General features: G+C 45.0%; 1 protein-coding gene and 1 long non-coding RNA gene across 10 annotated transcripts in view; one reads left to right on the forward strand and one right to left on the reverse strand.

Moving 5' to 3' along the window:
* The window catches only part of Ten-m (teneurin transmembrane protein Ten-m), a 481599-nt gene that overhangs the window by 116088 nt on the left and 344825 nt on the right, over positions 1 to 20686 (forward strand). For all 9 annotated transcript variants that reach the window (XM_070668386.1, XM_070668390.1, XM_070668389.1 and 6 more), the window contains exon 2: positions 6202 to 6286. In XM_070668386.1, the coding sequence (XP_070524487.1) occupies positions 6271 to 6286 (16 nt within the window). In that variant the 5' untranslated portion in view covers positions 6202 to 6270. The remainder of the gene's footprint in view (positions 1 to 6201; positions 6287 to 20686) is intronic.
* LOC139109381 (uncharacterized) overlaps positions 1 to 20686 on the reverse strand; it is a 148820-nt gene that overhangs the window by 34568 nt on the left and 93566 nt on the right. The window lies entirely within an intron of this gene.

The following is a 20686-nucleotide window of genomic DNA, read 5'->3' on the forward strand; positions in this document are numbered from 1 at the left end:
TGTTAATACTCCAAGCACACCGGCATTTAATTTAATCAGCTTGTTGACACATCGTTAGCCATTACGTCGTGACAAATGAGCTCTCACTCGCCGCCGCTCTCACCGTGATAAAGCGAAAACTCCAACAATAAAGACATTTCGCGTATCCTAAAATAATTGAATATGCGTTGGAGTGAATTAGCGGGCGGCGTTGAATTAAATATAAGACGTCGGTAAGCCTGGGGGGGTTGGATCGTCGGCGGCGCTTGCTATTAATGTCACCAGCCCTAACCGCGGGTCATGGACACCACTGGAAGGGTGCATTCTTAATCAGGTATGCCTTTCGGTATACTCGCGCGCGCCCCAAACCGAATGAGATAATAAAGCTGCATCCAGAGGAAGCCCCTAATAACTTTACGAAATCTGGATCAACTAGTTAACGCGGCAGACCCGACTTTAATAATAAAAAAAGCAATATGGCACGTTTTGATAAAACGGCAAAGCCCGATAACCGTGGTTCGGTATCGTGCCACGGAATTGTTACGAATTACGAGTGAATCTAGTTCAAGGATTGTAATTATTAGCATTATTGTAACTTTCGAGATAAATAGATTCGTCGAATTAAAATTTAAGTCGTATTTTTAAACGAAAAAAAAAAAAACTATCGCCGCGTTAATCGCATGGCTCGCAAATTTATATCTTTCAAGCACTACCTACTGGCTCTAGTATTAATTTTTACGATCGCTAGCTCGACTTAGACAGATAAGTTCGCGGAACGTCGTCGTTACGGCAATGCGAAATCTCCGTGCGTCAAATCGCGGACGGGGGTACCTTAAGAAATCACCCGTCCGCTGCGTGAATTGCGAACGACGGCGATACAAATCGTATATACCGTGGCAAATTTACTTTCTCTCGTTCGCGCAATCCGACGGGACAACCGCGTCGCCGGCGCGAGCGGCACAAAGGGTGAGCGATGATGAATTGGATGCAACTCGCATCCCCTTGGCGCTTCCCCCGGAGGGGTTCGTGACGCGTCCCGATGTACACGCCCGACGCCTGCATACACACACGCGTGACATTTGCCCGCGCGCGATTTCGTGGGTGCCCGGACTACTTAACGATTCGCCTGGTTTTTGCACCCGGCAGTGACTCACGCTCGTGCACACATGGGCCGTGCAACCGCACACTAACTTCGCCGGCCGAGTCGGCGAATTCTGAAATTAAATTACGAATTACGAGCGCGGGTGTACACGAAGCGTTCGCCGCGGTTAAGGTTCGACGGCGGCGACTTTCGAAGGGGCGGTTTGCGAGACTTTACGACTCGCAGTTATTTCCTCGGTGGCGAACTCGCGGCAGCGCACGAAGAGAAACGCCAACAACAGGGGAAAGAGGCTTCGAAATGACTCGCTTACGAGACGACCTTTGAACTCGCTGTAATTTTTTTTTTTTCTCCCCTTTTCTTCCCCCAAGCGAGTTTGTGCCTGATTTTTTCACTGTAACGACGCAACCGCTAATATTAGAAATTACGGGTAGATCGTCTTGTTGACAATTATTATAGTTGCGGTATAATGTGCTATATTATATATAAATATTCCATTTATTATTGCTCAATTTATGTCTCGCATTTTAATGTCATTATAATGAAATTTCGAAAAGAACAATCGGATTAAATTTTAATCGCGGAGCGTCGTTATTTTTACATCAATTCTGGAGCACGGCTAGGAAATAAAAAGACAAAACGATAATTACTGACACAAATTGTAATTATATTGACGTAGAAGCCAATTAGAGTATTAGTTTGCATTTTAAATACGCGATGCGGAAAAATATGTAGCATATTTAATATCTAAAAGATTTTAAGTTTTCTCAGGATACAGATTTCTATATCATATTTTATAAATAATTTGTTTCGCGGTGTGACCGCGAGATTTTTTATTCGAAAGTTACGTTTCCCGTTTATTCTCGGGGTAATCTTGCAGAGACCGACAATGCGCTCGGCAATGTAACCCTCACGGCGGCGAACTTTAATGTCCGACACCGTCAGTCGTTAGATTGATGTAGCAGCATCAGTCGAGTATTAACCTGAAATGAGCGTATAATGGTGGTGTCGGGTATTTGATGCCTGTGCTCAGGATGCAACGTATGGCGTCCGCTGTATGCGGGTCCCAGGATATTGGGCTTACATTATATACACCGTTTCGTACAGTTAAAATTAAGCGATACATCGATATGCCGAAATATCTAAATGCGCACCACATGCGGTTACATGCGAATATACACGAGTAATGTTTCAGTCGGTACGAATAGCGTGTCGATTACTTCATTCGTCGCGCCGTAACGATTGAATCTCGTGCGATCTAATTTGAAGTAAATATACATTTCGTATAATTAATTACGTTTTAGATTACCACGGTTCCGACCCGCCGGCGGAAAACAGCTGGAAATTTCGCCGGGATTGAAAAATAAAAAATAAATATGTTCGCGTCTTTAAATCTCCAAAATTGCGTACGTCGTGCGGCTGAAAATAAAATCGGAAACAGGTTCGAGAATACTTACGGCTAAATTGACCTTACTTGTTCGGAACAGTTTTTCAACCTGTACATTCTCGTTCCGAGAAACGGCGCAGACAATTGACATTGTGATAAAGATTGGAAGTGCAAACCGATTTCTCTTTCTCTCCTTTGCGACTTCTCCCGGACGGCTCTCCGGGAGTGTAAATATCGTCGTACGTATAGGATTTAGAGCGCGTGTTTGTGCACGTCCATGTGCCGGAGGTCGAAGGAAAAGTCTCCATTCTTAAAATTCCCGGTGCCCTCGGAGTGCGGCTCGCGACGATATTGGAAAAGCTATCGACGCCCTCTCATCTGCTAGCCGGCGTTCGTGCGCGCGAGCCGGGTGAAATATTCGGACGCAATTTCTTTATGATAATTCAATTTATCCTTCGGCCCGCGAGTCGGCGTCCGCGCGAAGTGCATTTGGCTCTGTCGTAACGGGCGATACATACCTAGCGTACTTCTACACCTTCAACGGTCCCCTTTTATTCTGCAAATGGTCGAACCTTATTCGCCCATATACTGCTGGGAATAGCCAGGCCCGATAAAGAATCCTACCCCACGTCTCCCGTGAATTCATTTCGCAAGTACCTCTGGAACTTCGCCGCCTCTTGAAAATTCGTGAAAATTGATCGATCCTTCGCGTTCGAAATCTCGCGAAAGGCGCGAGTTATTCCCTTATTCAATTAAAAAAAAAAAAAAAATTTATTCAAAAAATAATTTAAAATATTCTTTTTTTTTAATTTAAAAAAAAAAAAAAAGATATTCCGCGCATCGTACAGTCTTCCGGGCAAAACAATCTCCTAACAGCAGTCCCTGCTTCCTTCCTCCGTCGACTGTTACTTCCAAATGGTTGAGCCATTCGTCGTGCTTCATACAGCCGTATATATATTTCGTTCATAATCCATCTCGTATCAATTTATCTTAAGCGTATCGAATCGTGTCCGTGAGTGTCTTTCCCTTCTCTTATTTTCCCGTTTTCCCCGGGCTTCCCCATCTCATCCCGCCGGCGCTTCTCGCGCGCGAAGCAACATTATCCGATTATTTCCGACCACCATTTTCCACGGTCCCACAATGCATCCTTCGATTGCGACGAGTTTCGATTGTATTTTCGTAAGTGATATTTGCTGAGAAAACTTTGGCCACTTCGCTCTAATTGTTTCTCCCTCCCCCGCTTGCCTGCGACGAGCGGAATCCGTAGCAGTGAATAAATAGACGTATACTAGACCGAATCTGCTGCTCTATTTCCGGGAAAAGCCACGATATTTTCTTCCGCGTTAACATATATATTTGAGCTATCGCATTCCACCTCCCGAAAGAAAAGAACGATCTAAGAGTGACTTGGCTATCAGTCGCGCGAACGATGCCCGTTATCGAACGCTGAATTTTATCGTAATTTTCCATTCACATATGCGTGCCGATTGTCAAAATTTCGGCACATTTAACTCGAGGCTAGACAACTATCCGCCGGCAACGAATATGATTTATTAACGTCTATAAAGTTCGGCGAAATGTTGTAGTTAATTCTGCAACGCTGAAGAGGTGTTCCGGGTACTTTGCTCACGTCGTCATGGATGTTTGCTAATAAGGCGCATTTATGATTCAATGCGCAATATAATTACGGATAATTTGGTAAGAGCGGTCGTATCAATCGTGCGATCTGCTCGCGTATTTCTCGCTGCGGAAGCGCTACAAATTGGCAGTAAAGAGTAACGCAAAAGGATTATTATCGGCCATATAAATCGGTAACGCAATTAACGCTGGGTGTTAGGAGGAAATTACAAGTGTGTTATGGCTTTACATATACGTCGAATAAAACGCGGCCGATACGTACCGTTATTAGAGAACCGGCACGCTGTTCTGTATCGCAAGTTGCTAATTAGTTCGCCAGATGGACAAACCGTTTGTGGTAAAATTGGCTCAGTTATGTAATAAGTCCTCGTATATTGCCGGTTGCTAACGGACTTTGGCGGTTCTACGTAACCACCCCTCTCACCCCTCCCATTTTCAATCGTCGAAAGGGAAAAAGGAAAGCGATATATCCCAGCGCTAATTAACCGACAACTGTGATCTTGTATACTTGCGACGGACGTTTCTAATTTCACCCGAGTGGAAATTTATCCAGCTAATCTCATTTTGCAGCTAGTGGTAAGATCGCGCTAATTAAATATATTTCTTAACTAATGACTAGCTTAGTGCTAGCCATATATTATAAGAAAGTATTTATTATTTAGTAAATATCTTCGAAAAAAAAAAAGTTGTCATTAAAAAAAAAGAACAAAATCTGTCTAGTATCGGTAGTATAGTTCTTGTCCGGAGTGTACCGTGCATCTAGATAAATGTCTAAACTTTTTTCGCCGCGTACTTTGTTTACTGTTGTTGAGCTGACCTTACGCAACGATCGCTCGACTGCCGAATTCGCCGGACAAGCCGGTTCTTGCCGGCCGCCGCCCGCACGTCCTCCACCTTGCGAGCTTGGATTCTTGGAACGCGAAGAAGACTGCCGGCCAGATGTCAACAAACGCACGTACTCACACTACCGCGGTGGTCGACTGCCGAAATCGCCTGGCAAACCGGTTTTTGCTGTCCGCCGCCCGCGCGTCCTCCGCCTTTGCGAATTTCGAGCGCAAGGTGCCGGCCGATGTAAACACACGCACGTACTCTAACTACCGCGGCGGTCAGCGGATCCAGTGAACTCGGAAGTACGAGCGTTGCGTAAAGTCAGCACACAACAGTAGACTAGTACGCGACGAAAAACGTTTAGATCTCTAGCTTTTCTAACTCAGTTTCTGACTCAGTGCTGGACAGTTTTGTTAGACAGCCACGAGATGGTCCACGAATTGGCTAGCTAATTATGAGACAACGGTGGGAATCAATTTCCACTCGGGTTAGTTTAAAAAAAAAATAATATAAAACATTTTTTAAGCTAATTGAATTCGGGCGTTTCTGAACTACGAGAAGGCATTCCGCTGCGATGTGGATATTTTCGTTTAAACCGCGCGACGTTTCGTTCGCCATCGTCAAGAAAGGATTGCCTCAGTTATACGTTTTCAGAATGTGCTCGGCGGCATTATGAGCGAGGGGGAGTTTCCGAGCTTACGTACGAAGGATTGCCGGTTATACGTCGGACGTTAAACCGGCTTGGAAATAGTTTCTGGAACTAATTTACTCGCGAGGGTCAGCGTCGCCGTCGCCGTCGCCGCCGCCGAAAATCCTCTTTATTTCACGTTCCGGCTATCGTCCTCGAAATCGCTGCGGTCGCGAAGAGCGAACTTCGAACACGGATATAACACCCCGATCCATTCCCTGACTGCGAACCAATATTATCTTTGATCCAACGTCGTCAACCATAGTAACGCCTGGATATAGTTCGAATGCCGAGGATTCTTACGTTATGCCGAGCCGCGCGAAATAGATGTACGATTACCCGCGATCGAAACGTGCCCCGTGTTTATGCCAGTTTTGTCGTAAAACACTCTTCTTACATTTAAACATACGCCCTTTTATTTCCTTCGCAAATAACACCGTTTGAAATTTTATTCTTTACTCTGTGAATTCAAAGCTGCATTTATCACGCGCAGTTTTTCCTCGCACGTTGACTCGTGCCTTTAAGTATTTACAGACCATTCTCAATTTATTTCGATCCTAACTCGATCATCGTTTGTTTTAGGTGAACTTTCGTCCCTGCCTAACCGTGACTCCGATAAGGAGTGACTATCGAGGTACATGAAAGAAGGACATGAACTACTCGCAAGGTAAGTCAGCTTCGTTCGATGAATTTCTGTTCTAAGGTATACATAGAAGTATATCCGCCGACTCTCGCCGGCAATTTTACTTTACGAGAGAGAGAGAGAGAGAGAGAGAGAGAGAGAGAGAGAGAGAGAGAGAGAGAGAGAGAGAGAGAGAGAGACGCGTCACCGATATCTCCGTGTATCTATCGAATTCGCCGAAGGTTTGTCCTCGTCCGATTTCTAGCCCGGCCAAGTGAGCGGGCGCGGCGGTCTGAAACAGTTCGGAAATTCACTCAACTAATCAAATACCGCTAAAACCGCTAAACAAGTTAGGTTAGCAATCTACGTGCTCCGAATGGCAACTCCGAACTGCTGCGGCTGCGAAGCGCGAAAACGCTCGCGACTGCTTCCGCAATCCGCACGCCATCTTCGCCCTCTCATCCACCTACATTCCTTAACGAGGGGAAACGACTCGATGCAGACGTGTACGGATCGCCTAATCGACGGTCCAAGTTCCGCGATTGCAGGTTTTGACTTTGTCATGTCTATCGTGCCGTCGTCTGGCTGGCGGTAGAGCGATCGATAGACACGGCAAATTCTCCAGTTTGCAATTCGAACGAAAACGGAATAGCGAATTAGAAATTATATAACTTATTGATATAATTAGTAATATAAATTCAGGTATTTTAATATCGCGCCCTAGCTTATCTCTGCTTTTTTTTTTTTTTTTTTTTTTTTCTTCGCGCTTTTCAGAAGTGAACAAATCGATCGTTTATATTATTTTGTTACTGGCTTATATACCAACGTAGAAAAGATCGTAAATTATTTTTGTGCAATTTATTAAAATCGCGGATGAGCGTTTTAATTATAAATGCGCTTCGTGTATACGTCGGATCAGAAAGCCGATCGGGTATATCCCGGGGGCGCAGTGGCACGTGCTGTCGTCTCGTCAAGATGATTTCTCTCCCTCTGACCTAATTATTCCCGTATTTTTAACGTCGGACGTTATCTCGTAGCTGCCTAATAGAAGAGCGACGCAGGAGACGTATACCGTAATATCTAAGCACCTTTCCGGTCATTCACATGCAAATGTATGCTGAGTCGGCCATTAGGCACTTCACGGCTGAGCGGATCCACGGCCCTGTACAGCGGACACTGATCCCCTGTTGCATCCTTTGTCCTTGCGGCGTCTTTTCAACATTTTCATCCCGTTTACTATTTTACGGAGGGATACGTTTCCGAATGAAAAGGAACGTACAAATTAGTCGGATCGTTAGTGAAATCCATATTAACGAGACGGCCGATTCTCCTCCCGCGGCAAACGCACTCTGGGATCCCATGTTAATTCCGATCCCCGAGTCTTCAACAACGCACAAAGAGGAACGCCGCGGTGGTTCTGTATTTCTTTTGTTGCGGTAATACTCTCCACTAAACAAGCCCTGAATATTTTAAACATATTTCACAGAACGCACGTAAATACCGCACGAAAAGATATCTCGTCCTCGTTGCGCGCGACGAGACGGGAGGAAAAAAAAAAAAAAAAGATGTAATGCGCGACCGTCGCGAATGAGAAATGAGGATGAGTCATCTGTGTTTCAGCCGGTTGACGACGTTACGTGCGGACAAAAGAAGCGACGGGGTCTTCGGTAATTGAAACGCGAAAAGGAATAACGAATTAAGATGGGACGAGTGGGCAGCGTGATAAGCGTGTAAGAAATATCTTTCCTGTGTTTAGCGAGCGGTCGCGGCCGATGATTTATTTTCGATCGATTCTACGCCGCCGCGGCCCCTTTCCGTTCGTGCGGAATCGCAGCTTCCTTTCGCGAGACGAAAAGGAAATGTAGAAAAGCCGACGCGAGCGGTCGCCGAGCACAGGGCGGATGATGAATTTAGCCCGTTTTAAAGAGGTTATTGATGGAATCCATTCCCGGTTCTAAACGCATGGTCGATCGAGCGAAAGACCCAGGACCGTGGACCATCCCCCGCCGCCTTCTCTCGCCCTTAACGTAATTACGAATCCCTCTCGCGCTCGCCGTTTTGGTCAAAAGCGACTAAATGTTTCCGCCTCGCAACATTTTCTCTACTTCGTTCGCGCGCAGCCGATATTTATTCAGGCGTTTGCCCGAACGAATGCCCGCCGTAAACCAACGTTAATGTCAAGAGTTATCGCGTAACACGGCGAGTGGCGCGTTCGCGCGGCTACCATTTCATCCAATTTGCAGCACCACGGCGTAGAGTGCACCGAATGGGTTACGTCGTAACGCGCGTCGCGTTTATCGATGTAAACTCGCGGAGGAATTGTTCCCGCGCGTGGAGCCGCGGCGAGATTATCCACCTGTTTATTGGGATAAATAATTAGGATGGAAGGTACCCCGCTTCGACGCCAGCAAAAACGAGACGAAATGGACCGCGTATCCTTAATTAGCGGCGCGCGCCCGCGCGCCGCTAAATCGCGCGACGAAAGGAAGTCTCGCTGCGTCCCGGGACGTGCAGAGTGTGAGAATTTATACAATACGAGCCACTTCCGGCGCCGCTTAGCCGTCTAAAAAATTGACGCTAATCTACCTCCGTCTTACGAATTAACTCTACGCGGCGTCTCGTGGGAGGTGCCGTGCGAGTCGGGGGCTGCGAGAAAGAAATGCCGCCAGGAGCCCTCTTTATCCGCCAACCATCCGGCTTATATATTGTAAATACCACGTAATCTGATGACCTCCCGGCGACGGTCCCTTCATTACCAGCGCGGGTGCCATTGTTCCGTAGGTATAATTGAATTCCCAAGGCAGCCGCTGCCGCCAGCTAACCCTCATCCTCTCGACATCAGCGATCCGAGAGAACCGCCGATTCCACGTTGGAACTCTACGAGACCCTGATTTACCCCATTCAGTCGGGAATAATGCGATATCTCGTCCCCTCCAAAAGCCACATCGAACCACGACTCCAGAGAGGGCGAGAGGGGGCAGAGAAGGAGGGGGGGTCATTTCGAGAGGAACGGGTTAGTCTAAGCTCGTACACGATTCCGAATGTCCATCCGTTCATCGCCCAAAGTCTTCCGTTCGTCTCCGCGAATATCGCCTCCACTTTGAGCGCGCGGGCCAACAATGGGATTCTATCGATGCACTCGAGAATGGTCGATAATTCGAAACTGAACGCGCCGAGCTCCACCACGTTGTATTCCGCGTAATTTCGCTTGCGAACGTGGATTATCAGAGTTGCGCTCTGAACCATATAAATTTAATACGAACCAGCTCGCCAGTGTACGTAAGGTTCGAACGCTACGTACCGGGCCTGCATAAATAATGTAATTTCACGTTTGCGTAAACGCACGCGAAATATTTTTCGACCTTTCTCCCTTGCGCGCAAATTTTTTTCTATCAATTTGCAGAATTATTTCGGCCGGAGTAAAACTTCGAGAGTCACGCTCTTCAAATTATATATTATTAAAAACTGATTTATATATTTTTCTACCTTTGGAAAGCCGAGTTAGATCGAAAGAAGTCACCCGTTATTCAATTTTACAACTTCATATAATTCTTTACTTGAGAAATGCGTCGGTATTTCCTCAGTAACGTTTGGTATATTACATTATAAATTTTCGTGGATGACAGCCATAGTGATCATTGAGTTCTTAATGGCCTTTTAAGTGTCAGAACGATCGTTCCGGCAGCGAATTGCCCGATTTATTTACACCACACTAAAGTATTCCACCCCTCTCTAAATTTCACGATAATAATTTTACACGAGCACCTCCAGTGCGAGAATACTTGCCGTAATCTGCGATACGTACACGTAAATATGCATGCGTTATAACGCGCGATAAATACTGACTTCAACGTATTAAAGTTAAAGACTATTAATGTATCGGAATTATCACGTCAACCTCGAAGCGTAGCGTTCATTCTGCAAATCTACCCAAACCTCACGCGAAGCAACTGTAAAAGTAATAAACTAAAAAATAGAGATATTAAAAAAAAATACGTTTTGCTTAACCAAGATACATCAAACTGAAAATTATTCCTTGTTTTTACAGAAAAAAAAAGAAAAAAAAAATGAATTTTTTACGCGCAGAATAAACGAACTGAACTAAACGTACTACTCAAACCTCAAAAAGGACGATAAAAATAATCTGGCAAAAATGAAAGCACCGTTATCACGGCGTATTGAATACAATCGACTGTTGAATGTACCTTCGCGTATCTAAATTACATGGCCGGCTTCGTCGTCATTTCAGAGTCGGCTCGAGATGATAATAAAGTATGTAACGTGTCTAACTAGGGAAACACACAGACATTGGCTAATCGTAAGTGTCAGGAGGTCGACGCGGTATTCAGAGACCAGGACCGGTGTCCTGGCCCTGGTTATGGTCCGTCGCGTCTGTCCTTCCAGGATCACATTGGTGATCATGAATAACAATGCCGATAACGCGTCGCCGTCGCCGTGCGCGCTGTCCATAATTAATGCTCGTCAGACGCCCAGAATGGAAAACTCTTTTTCTCCGCCGCGTCTCCGTGTTCCAATATGATCTAGACGTCAAGGTATCCTTGCGCTCGTTTCACGACACTGACAGATGCGTACGTGTTCCTCGCACGAACAATTTCCCCGCGCAAATAATTTCGCGGCGCGTCCTGCTTTCTATTTCGTTGTGGAAATATGACAAAGCAGCTCGATTTAAATCGAGATTAAAATAATATAATATCGTCCGCGTATGAAAAGCGCAGCGCGGAAATCAAATTCATGAAATTCGCATAATCGATTCAATCATATGTGATTTATATAATTTAAGACTCAAATGTTTGCAATTGATGAAAACAAAGTACGCATTGTATTGTAATATCTTATTAATAAAAAAAAAAAAAAAAAAATTACAGATATTGCTAAAATTTGTAGCCAAGACAAATTGTATTTTTTTTTCTTTTCTCGGCGAATAGAAATTTTTTCGATAACACGGGGACGCGAATTTTCATCGGCAGTCGTTCCTTTGGAGACGCGTAAATCGCCTTTGTGTAGGAGATGCGCACGTCGTAGAGCATAAACACGCCGTTCGCCGCACGACGCTGCAGGTGCCCTGTCATAGTCATGACTGATGACCGACATTACGATTTGTCAATAACAATTGTCCTGGGCATAACCGCCCCGCGCAAACTGCAACTGATAGCTAACATCGATTGTCCACGTCGACGTAACTGTCCGCCACCCGGGGTGACCCATAACGTATCCGCACCAAAAATCTGCCGCGGACAGCCGGGCGCGAAAACGGATTCGCCCAGCAACGTTGTCGCGGCTGGTACGCGACGTCCACGCGAACACACGCGACCGATCATTTCGCAGCATTGCCAATTTCAGTGTATTTTTTCTCGATTCTTTTCTCCCCTTCTCTTTCTCTCTCTCTTTTTTTTTTTTTTTTTTTTTTTTAACGATCTAGGGTCAATCCGCGCGTCAACTCGCCCGCCGTTCAACTGGAAACGAAAGCCATTATTATTCCGTTGGGAAATAACGGGGCTTTTTGTTCATCGCGAAGTGTCTCCCCGACAGACTGACGTTTAACATAATTAAAAATTTGCCGCGTAGAGTTTATAACCGTACAGTTGTCTTCATTACTAATGTATAGAAGTTTAGAGAATGCGTATTATTTTATTTTATTTCTTTTTTATATATTTAATCGAAATAAACCATCAATGTGCATATAAAAAAAAAATTTATTGTCGGAAGGATGATAATTACGCGAGCGATTGAGCGTCGGTTTCGCGATGCCGGAGTTACTTCGCGATCGCTTTTTCGAACGCACGCATCTCGAGCGCGGAAAATCCCGTGAGATTTTTTCCTCAGCCGCTCTCGATCGTCTCGCTCTCAACGAGCAGAAAGAAGTGAATGTAGGAAATTCAATTTGATCGCCGACACGATTTTCGATTGGCAGACAGCTCGAGAACACGTGTGTGTCTGCGAGTGCAGCGAGGGAAAGAGGGAGCGGAGGTAAGAAGAGAAAGAGAAAGAAAAAAAATGAAAAAAAAAAAAAAGAGAGAAGAGAGTGAGAGAGAACGAGCGAAACCGAGTCAGTAACGAGTCGCATTGTGAGACTGAGGAGATCTTGCTCATTTCTCTTGTCTTCGTTTTATTTTTCGTCGTGAATTTATCGTTCACTCGTTCGCGGATATACGCAACCTCGCAAGCAGACTGGACAATTCCGCGTCTCTTCAAACGTTATTTTTCTTCCTCTATTTGATTCGTAGGCATTTCGAGGATCCGCGCGTGCTTGAATCTTTTATTTTCTATTATTGGAACATCGGGACGATTTATAAGACATCGAAGAGTATAAAGTAGTAAAAAGGAGATATAAAGATACGCACATACATAAAAGCGACTTACTCATATACGTTACAGTAAAAGTTCCAGTAAAATCGCACTTAAAACTTTCGTCAGGATTTTAAAATTAAAAATGATTATTAATATTATTATTCGCTTGCTCGAAATTGAAATTATTATTTGCCGTTCAAGTATAGCGTGAGTGATTGAAAATAACTGTCTTGAAAAATACAACGCGCTTGTATATCGAACTCCCTCTGAAAATTCGCTCGTTACTCGAAGGTAAAAGAAACAGGCGGTGCAGTCGGCGAGGGAGGGAAAGAAAAAAATACGTTTCAAGTAGAGGCTGTTGTGACTTAAACGGGCGCTTCTTCTTTCCAGTCCGTCCCGATTCAGGGCCGCGTGAGGCTTAAACGAACCTGCAAGAGGCGCGATTTCGTACGTCGCGTCGGTCGAAACGAAGCGGACAGGCGGCGTAGGAGAGCTGTATCTGGTGGAGGTTAACGTTCACCAGACGCTGAAGAGGCCCCCCGAGTACCGGAGGCGTGCTCGAGGGCCTCTATTGAATTAACTCCATTCACCAAATTGCTCTCGCATTATGCTGGATCACGCCTGAGCTAACCTCCCGCGCCTCTATAGCGCACAATCCCTCTCTGTCACAGAACGGCATCGCCGAGGACGAAAGCCGTCGTTGACGACTGAGATTCGCGTCCCGTTTCGCAATAATGCCCGTGCCCCTCTCTTTGTGACTCATCAAAGCCAGCAGCCGGTTTTCCCTCATCGGTAAGGGCACCGGCTCGGCCGTCGTCTCCTTCAAACAGATTTCTCAAATAGTCGATTCTCAAGATCCGGTTCAGTCACCGTGTCGCTCGTTACCGACAAGAATATCGAGATATCGAAAAATTTAATTGCAAGTATTGGATTCCCGGCGGAGGAAAGCCCAATGGGTTAAGGGAAATAACCGATAAGATCGGACAAAGCGCGCCACGTTTTATTTCGTCGACTGCGAGCGAGTTCGGCCGGCTCGCGCTGTAGAGAAACCCTCCGCAATTGCGGCGCCAACGTCGTCGCGATTGTTAGAAAAATATTAACCGATCGGTGTGGAAACCACGACGAGTAAGCGGGGTGACCGTCGCTCGCGTTTTAACCCCGAGCGATCTGCTCCCGCGAACGATCTCGTTGTTCTTCCTTTCGTTTCAACATCAGCTAGACGACGCCGTTTAAGGCGTTCCCGCGAAATACTGCCACGTTAGGCGAGAGGATCCTTCGAGGGTTTTCTCGACGAAGGTTGACGAGAAGTTAGTGTTATTACCGTCATTGAGGGTGGCCGGCAACGTCTCTTACGTACGATCCTTAATTTACCCGAAAGCCTCGTCCGGCAATTCCCCGTGAATTTAGAACGTCCTGTCCTAAAACTTACGGTCGCGTTTGGAGCATCGCAAATCTTTCCCTCTTTTGTCGATAGTTTTTATTTTTTTTTTTTTCTCATCAAAATGATATCATAACGACGTGACGATATTCTTTACAGTCGCACCGCGAGGTACAATTGCTTAATTATAATTTTAGCCGCTGTCTTTAAATCTCTAAATCTTAATCAAGTTGTTGAGAGAGCGCATTGAAACGTATTTTACTAAGCGACAAACGTATACGGCGACGGGCCTTATATTTATCTGCTGGCTCGTAAATAGCGCGTGTTTAAGGTTCGTAATGAAATCTAAATGGCGACTGTGCCGGGAGCAACGGCAATTGCAACGGTAGCGGCGACCACTCGGCAGGGGAACGTTAGAAGAGCTCTTATCGAGCGCATGCCCTGAGTGCAGGTGACTAATCCATCCTTTCTGGCCGCGCACTGGTGCAGGAACGCGCGCCGCGGACTCAAAGATTAATCGTCCATACCGAATGGAGTCGACGAACGGATATAATTAATGGGCGCAATTAGATGGATAATATAGCATAATGCGGCGTTTGATTGGGAAAAAAAAAGAAAAAAAAAAGAAAAAAAAGGGTCGCGAAAAAGAAAACCGCGCCCATAAAATTACATCAAGTACCGGAAGAGAAATAAAAACGTGCCGCTCGAATGTATCGATAAATCACGACGTAATAAAAATAGTAAAATGCATGTAATAAAATTCGCACGCGTGTACATTTATTTATATTGTGTGTATTTGTAATAAAATTAATTGCTTAGAAAGATAAATTAAATTAATTTTCCTCCGGTTTGTACCTTCTCCGTTTCCTCTGTTTTATTTGCAATTTTGTTACGTTTGAAATTTTGCGGCTCTATGCATTTTCTTTGGTTCTTACGCCAGTGCGGCTTTAGCACTCATTACACTCTGGCAACCGCTGCCTTAATTTCTCTTTGCCACGTACCCTTTCTCGCAGAAGCCGACCTTTCTGGCCGCTTGACCATTATTTACACCCACTCCCGGTCCTTCCTTCCTCAACCTCGATTGTATCCCTTGAGCAAATAAATGACCTCGTGATTTTTAATTGGACCTAACCACAAAATTGGGCGCCTACGGATAATAAACGTGCAAGTGAACAAATAAAACCGCCGTAGAAAGTTAGTAAAAATGAAGCATTTTTACACAAAAGTCGTTAATTATATATTTAAAGTTGCTATTATTCAATGTCAAGACCGTGTAATTTACTCGGTAATTGTGTATTCAATATATTATCATGAATAATGATAAAATTGAATACGCGGCAATAAAACAAATACATTAGATGACCAAGTCAAAAGTATGCATATGCGCATAAAAGGTCATTATTGTGTTCGATATGAGTATATTTGGACCGTTAAATCTCCCTGCAGTCACGTCCGGAACCATTCGCGTAAGAGCGGTACGTAAAACGGGCTCGTAACTCGTATTTTTTACAGCCTGCCAATGGAACTATTCAAAACGCATTCGGCGATGCTCACCGCGTGTCTGAATCATCGCAATAAAATCGAACGTGTCGGGGAGGCGCCGTTCGCCTTTGCATGACGCACGTCTGGATATCGTTTCGGCGCCGGGCACATCCTACCTCTGATGCGAAAGGGTTCGCAGCGGGGTTATTCGATCGAACCAACTAACGCCGGGGTCAATGCGGAATGTTAAATGTACATCTAGCGCAATCACGTTACACCATGCAAGAAGTCCGACCTAGTTTCGGTGCCAATCAAGAGAGGCATGTTTCGTGTATAGATATGGTGTGAGAAAGAGAGGAAGAAAAAGAGAGAGAAAGAAAGAGAAAAAGAGAGAAATGGGACTCCGTATACATGGCACGTATATACACATATTACGGGAATGCAACTCAAGTGTGTGTCCTACATCTCGCGCGCAATCCCCACGGTATTCTGCTACTTACGAACACGATAATTACCTAAAGGAATTTGCCGGCGTTCGTTCCTTCCGCGTATCTAAAGACCACCTTTTAAGCGTTATCAGCTTTCGTGAATTTACTAGCCGTATTTCCGCAAGGCAGAAGCTCCATCACGGCGTTAACGCGATAATAAAAAGTAGGAACATTATCGCGAACTGTGTAATTAAAATTGCAGGGATCTACCGCCGCCGCAAAGACGAAAAATAAATGTTATTATGAAAACCGCGGTGAAATAAAAGTACGCGGGGAAAATTGATTGTCAATTCACCTCGTTCTTTATTATAGCTATCGATCGCGCGGCTGGCGATATAAAGACAAGAAAAGCGGGTCTCTGCGTTAAAAGTTCGCGATTAATCTTTGTGATTAATTTAAATAAAGACTCCGCGGAAAATCACCTCATTTATTTAAATTTTCTTACTGTCAATATAAAATTTATTTGAATAATTACCGTAATTTAAATTTCTAATGGCTTTTATATTATGTTTATTTCATCACATTGTTTGCGAGAAAATATATTCTTTTAATATATATATATATATATAGTAAATAATATAGTAACATAAATATATTCTCGTAAAAGTAAAAAAAAAGAAAAAAAATAGAATTTGAATCTTGTTGACAGGTTTTTTTTTAATTTATCTATTGAAAGTAGCTGTTTGTACAAATGCTAAAGAGAGCGTACCAATATGCATATAAAATTTGTTGTAAACTTTATTCGGATCAATAATTCCCGCACACATAGAGTCCATAAAGCCGATTAACGTTCGATAGCCCATTGGTACAACGCGCGCGTTTTCCGTTTCTCGTTTCGGCAATTTAAATTTTCAACGGAACTGGATACAATGAAGACAGTGAATCGGCGCAGATTGCATCTGTTTGCCGAGCTTAAATTACGCAAGACAAATCCAGGACCAATCGCGGAACGGCTCTCTCGTCCGTTATTTACCCGACGATTTTCCAAATGAACCGAATCTAAACCGATTTACAAAAGCATTTTATTTCCAGTCGGCAGTCAATAATGACAGTTTGGTTTCGTTGCGTCAACTACAATTTAATTGATTCGTGCTAGCCGAGTCGCTATTATCGACGCGGATACGCGTGTGCACGCACGCACGCACGTACGGTTCGCAAATTGGCTCGCGTTTGACGTGCAGCCGCGCGATTTAATTGCACGACTGATGAAAGACGAGAAAGGAGGAAGAAGGAAGAAGAGCTCTCGTTCGCGCCGCACCAACAGCCAACAGTTTTTGCGGCAAAATTTTTCACCGTAACGATAGATTACAGGGACGGATTTCGTAGCCTTTCGGCGAACGAGCGGCCGTTGCGTGATTAAAATTATATTAAACGCTCGGTACACCCGGGAACCTAACAATCCACGTTTAAAAACACCGAATTTCCGATCGCGTTCATAATACGATTTAAGAGACGCGTGCTATTATACGCCGCACTTTCGCGCACCGCATTGCTCGTCGTCGAAATTGTATAATTTATTCCCACAATTCATAACGTCGAACGCAAAACGGAAAACGGATAATGATATCGAGCTCGTTCGCACATTCGAAATGGCACGTTATTAACAGTTTTGTTGACGCTTGACCCTTTCGCGATGCGTTTTTTTTTTATTTTTTAAGGTATTTAAATGTATACGAGAACCGATCGTAACGCATGATCTACTTCACGTCGGGGGAATCGCTTTTCGAAACGGCTAGAAATAAACGAGCCGCCGCCAGTTTATGCAGCTTTTAATCGGCGTAAGCATAAAAGCGACACCGCGGGATGTATCGGCAATCGTTGATTGTGCGGGCGCGCTAATGTAGTATCGCGGCATGAAATAGAATGTGCCTCGTGCCAGCAGCGACGTGCCATCGTGAAAAATCAATCGCGGGTGGAAATCTGATGCGATCCGCGAGCAGATCGACCAAAGATGCCCGTCGATAGCAAAACGATTCAATTTCGCTCTCTACGTCACCCTCTTGGATTTAGCATTGGTTTCCGCTTTTTAACCGGCGAGTTCGCGCGTTGAGGAAACAATCGTAATAGCAAGAAAAAAAAAAAAAAAAAAAAAAAAGAAGAAGAAGAAGAAAAAGGGGGAAGTGAGAAAAAAACCGTGATATCAGGTTTGCCACTGACCTAAATCCGCATATCCCTGAATCGCTGCCGCACGACTAAGGTGAAGGGAAAAGACATGGGAGTATACGTCGGTACACTCCGGCAATCTGCATATCGATTTCCCCGAGAAGATGCGTTATTCATGGGAAACGGAGTCGTACGTCGCGGAAACAGAGGGTGATCCGCGCGATCGCGATACGCCAAACCCATTTGAATCGAGAGTCGACTGCGACACGCCGTCTTCCCTCTTTCGTTCTTAAAAAAAAAAAAAAAAAACGCGAAGCCGACGGGGAAAACGGGAAAGGAAGCAGGAGGCAGGAAGAAACCGTGGCGGGTGGGCGAAAGGCGAGGTGGATGGGCTTCCGCTAAGTCGTCGCTGATTTCTTTTCGTTGTCTGAAAAAGATGTCGGCTAAGATATGTCGCGCGATCCATCTTGTCGACGACACCCCCTTCCCCCCTTCTGGAGTATCGAACGCACGAGCTTCCTCGTACGTGAGCTCGCGATAAAACGTCCACCGGCGTCTCTTGTGCAGCAATAATAATAACAACAGCGGCACAAAGATTGATCGGTTTGTCTCAGCCTTAATCACTATGTTGCACTCTGATACGCCTAACGAGCGTGCTTCGCCGCGGGGATCTTTTCAGCGACGAGGGGCTATTCATCTGCGTTTCTAATTTTTCATCGAAAGACGCGAGGAGACGCAGAGCTACGCCGAGGTGCGTCATACGTTGGGTGAAATAAAAAGGCACGGCTGGCTCGCGACGAAGTTTGCGCAAAGCGAGGCGCGTGCTATTCGGAATGCGCTTATTATAAACGTCATTTGTTATCTTTTTAAAAATAGCAGCGCCCGCCGTCGACGGGAAGCGGGTACGGGCAGCTGCGGCACGATTTATCAATGAGCTTGGAAGAGACGAGGTCGGTCTAGACGAATTTGCACGGATCCAGACACGTGGATATCGCAGGGTGGCGTCCTTACGCCATACGTGAAAATTCGTAAGGTTTTTTATTTTTTTTTTTTTATTTCTTTTCCCGGCGCGAATTACTTGTCTCACGCTCGTCCAAATAACAATCCGGATAAAATTTTATTTGCGCCGGAAAAGACTGCGGGAAAGAGACTACGGGAACGAGATTACACCGCTTTTGCCGCCGCCGACACTTGACCTTTGTGAGATCAAGAGAGAAAATGACTTTTTGATTCAGCACGGACGATCGAGCGATACTGAAATATTAAATTTACGCGAGACCCTTGAGCGCAGATCAAATGAACAGGATAAGTGGCAAGAGCCGCTAAAAGACACACGTGTAGTGGCGTAAAACCCGCGCGTTTATATTAAAAACTGCGGTACGCAGAAAGCGAGAGCGCTCGTCGATAAAAATTCAAAATAAGAATATTATATTCGCAGCACGAAGCGGGGACGCTTTTGCCATTTGACGGAAATAATCCGACGGAGTTCGGCCAAGACGATACGTAGCCAAATTCCCTACAGACGTTCCCGAATCGAGGGAAGATATCTATTAATCAAAATTTCAAGATATGCAGAACTCATGATAGCCAATTAGTTTGGTACCTTCTCTGGCTTCGAATCGAATCAATTTGATCCGTCGCGCTCCCGTGGAGTAGTATGTCGGTTGCGATAGGTGGATATGGCAAAATTTCAGGGGTAGCGAAAACCCATTACCACGGAGAGAGAGCCGGGTATGGGGTAGGTAAGGAGCATTACGAGATGATATTAGAGCGCCGGTCCATTCCCTACCACTACTATCGGCTCTCCTCCGCCGGTCGATCCTATCCGCTTAATAGATTCAGCGATATTATTGAATTAGCGGGGTTGAACGAAGCCTGGCTACTTAGACGCGTTAACGAGAAGATCGACGGGAAAGATGGCCGAGAACGAGAAGGGGGCTCGATGGTCCGCGAATTGAAACGACACTCCGATATTGCCCTCCTGGACCGTCCTCCGGGGCATAACTCCTTGAATTTCCATCGAGCCGCGAAACGCAAACGAGAAGTCTGGAAGAAGGAAGAGATTGCACGAGGCGCGGCTACGGAGCATGTAGAAAGTTACGCGACTTCGATTTTCCATCTTGCACGAGGATATTACGTGCAATATATCTACCGGCAAAAATTCAATTATCTTTTTGAGCTACTTTATTAAAAAAACTTGATGAGAGAGAGAGAGAGAGAGAGAGAGAGAGAGAGAGAGAGAGAGAGAGAGAGAGAGAGAGAGAGAGAGAGAGAGAGAAAGAAAGAGAGAGAAAAAAAAAAAAGAAGGAAGAAAATTGGCATATACTACTTTAATTAAATACAATAATTTTTTTTTTTTACGTAAACTTCACCGCATAATATTCTCGGTTTTAGTTTCGGAAATATTATATGGAAGAACGAGGATATGGAAAATATCGCGAAGCGCGAAGTTTGACTAACGCCGGAGACGCGCGCGGTAACCCGAGAAACTGTTTTCCGCGCAAGAAGTAAGAAGCAACCCTTGGGCGAGCAGATGAATCTACCTGTACGCGAGGCGCAGAGTGCCACTTCGTCATTGCCTTACGGTAACGGTTATGCTTTAAGAAAGTTTACCAGTTTTCCACTATCTATCTGCCTCGCTCACTCGACAGATCCTTTTACTCGCCCTGGCGTTATCTCTCGCTA

The sequence above is a fragment of the Cardiocondyla obscurior genome, linkage group LG17, assembly GCF_019399895.1.
Source record: "Cardiocondyla obscurior isolate alpha-2009 linkage group LG17, Cobs3.1, whole genome shotgun sequence".
NCBI lineage: Eukaryota > Metazoa > Arthropoda > Insecta > Hymenoptera > Formicidae > Cardiocondyla > Cardiocondyla obscurior.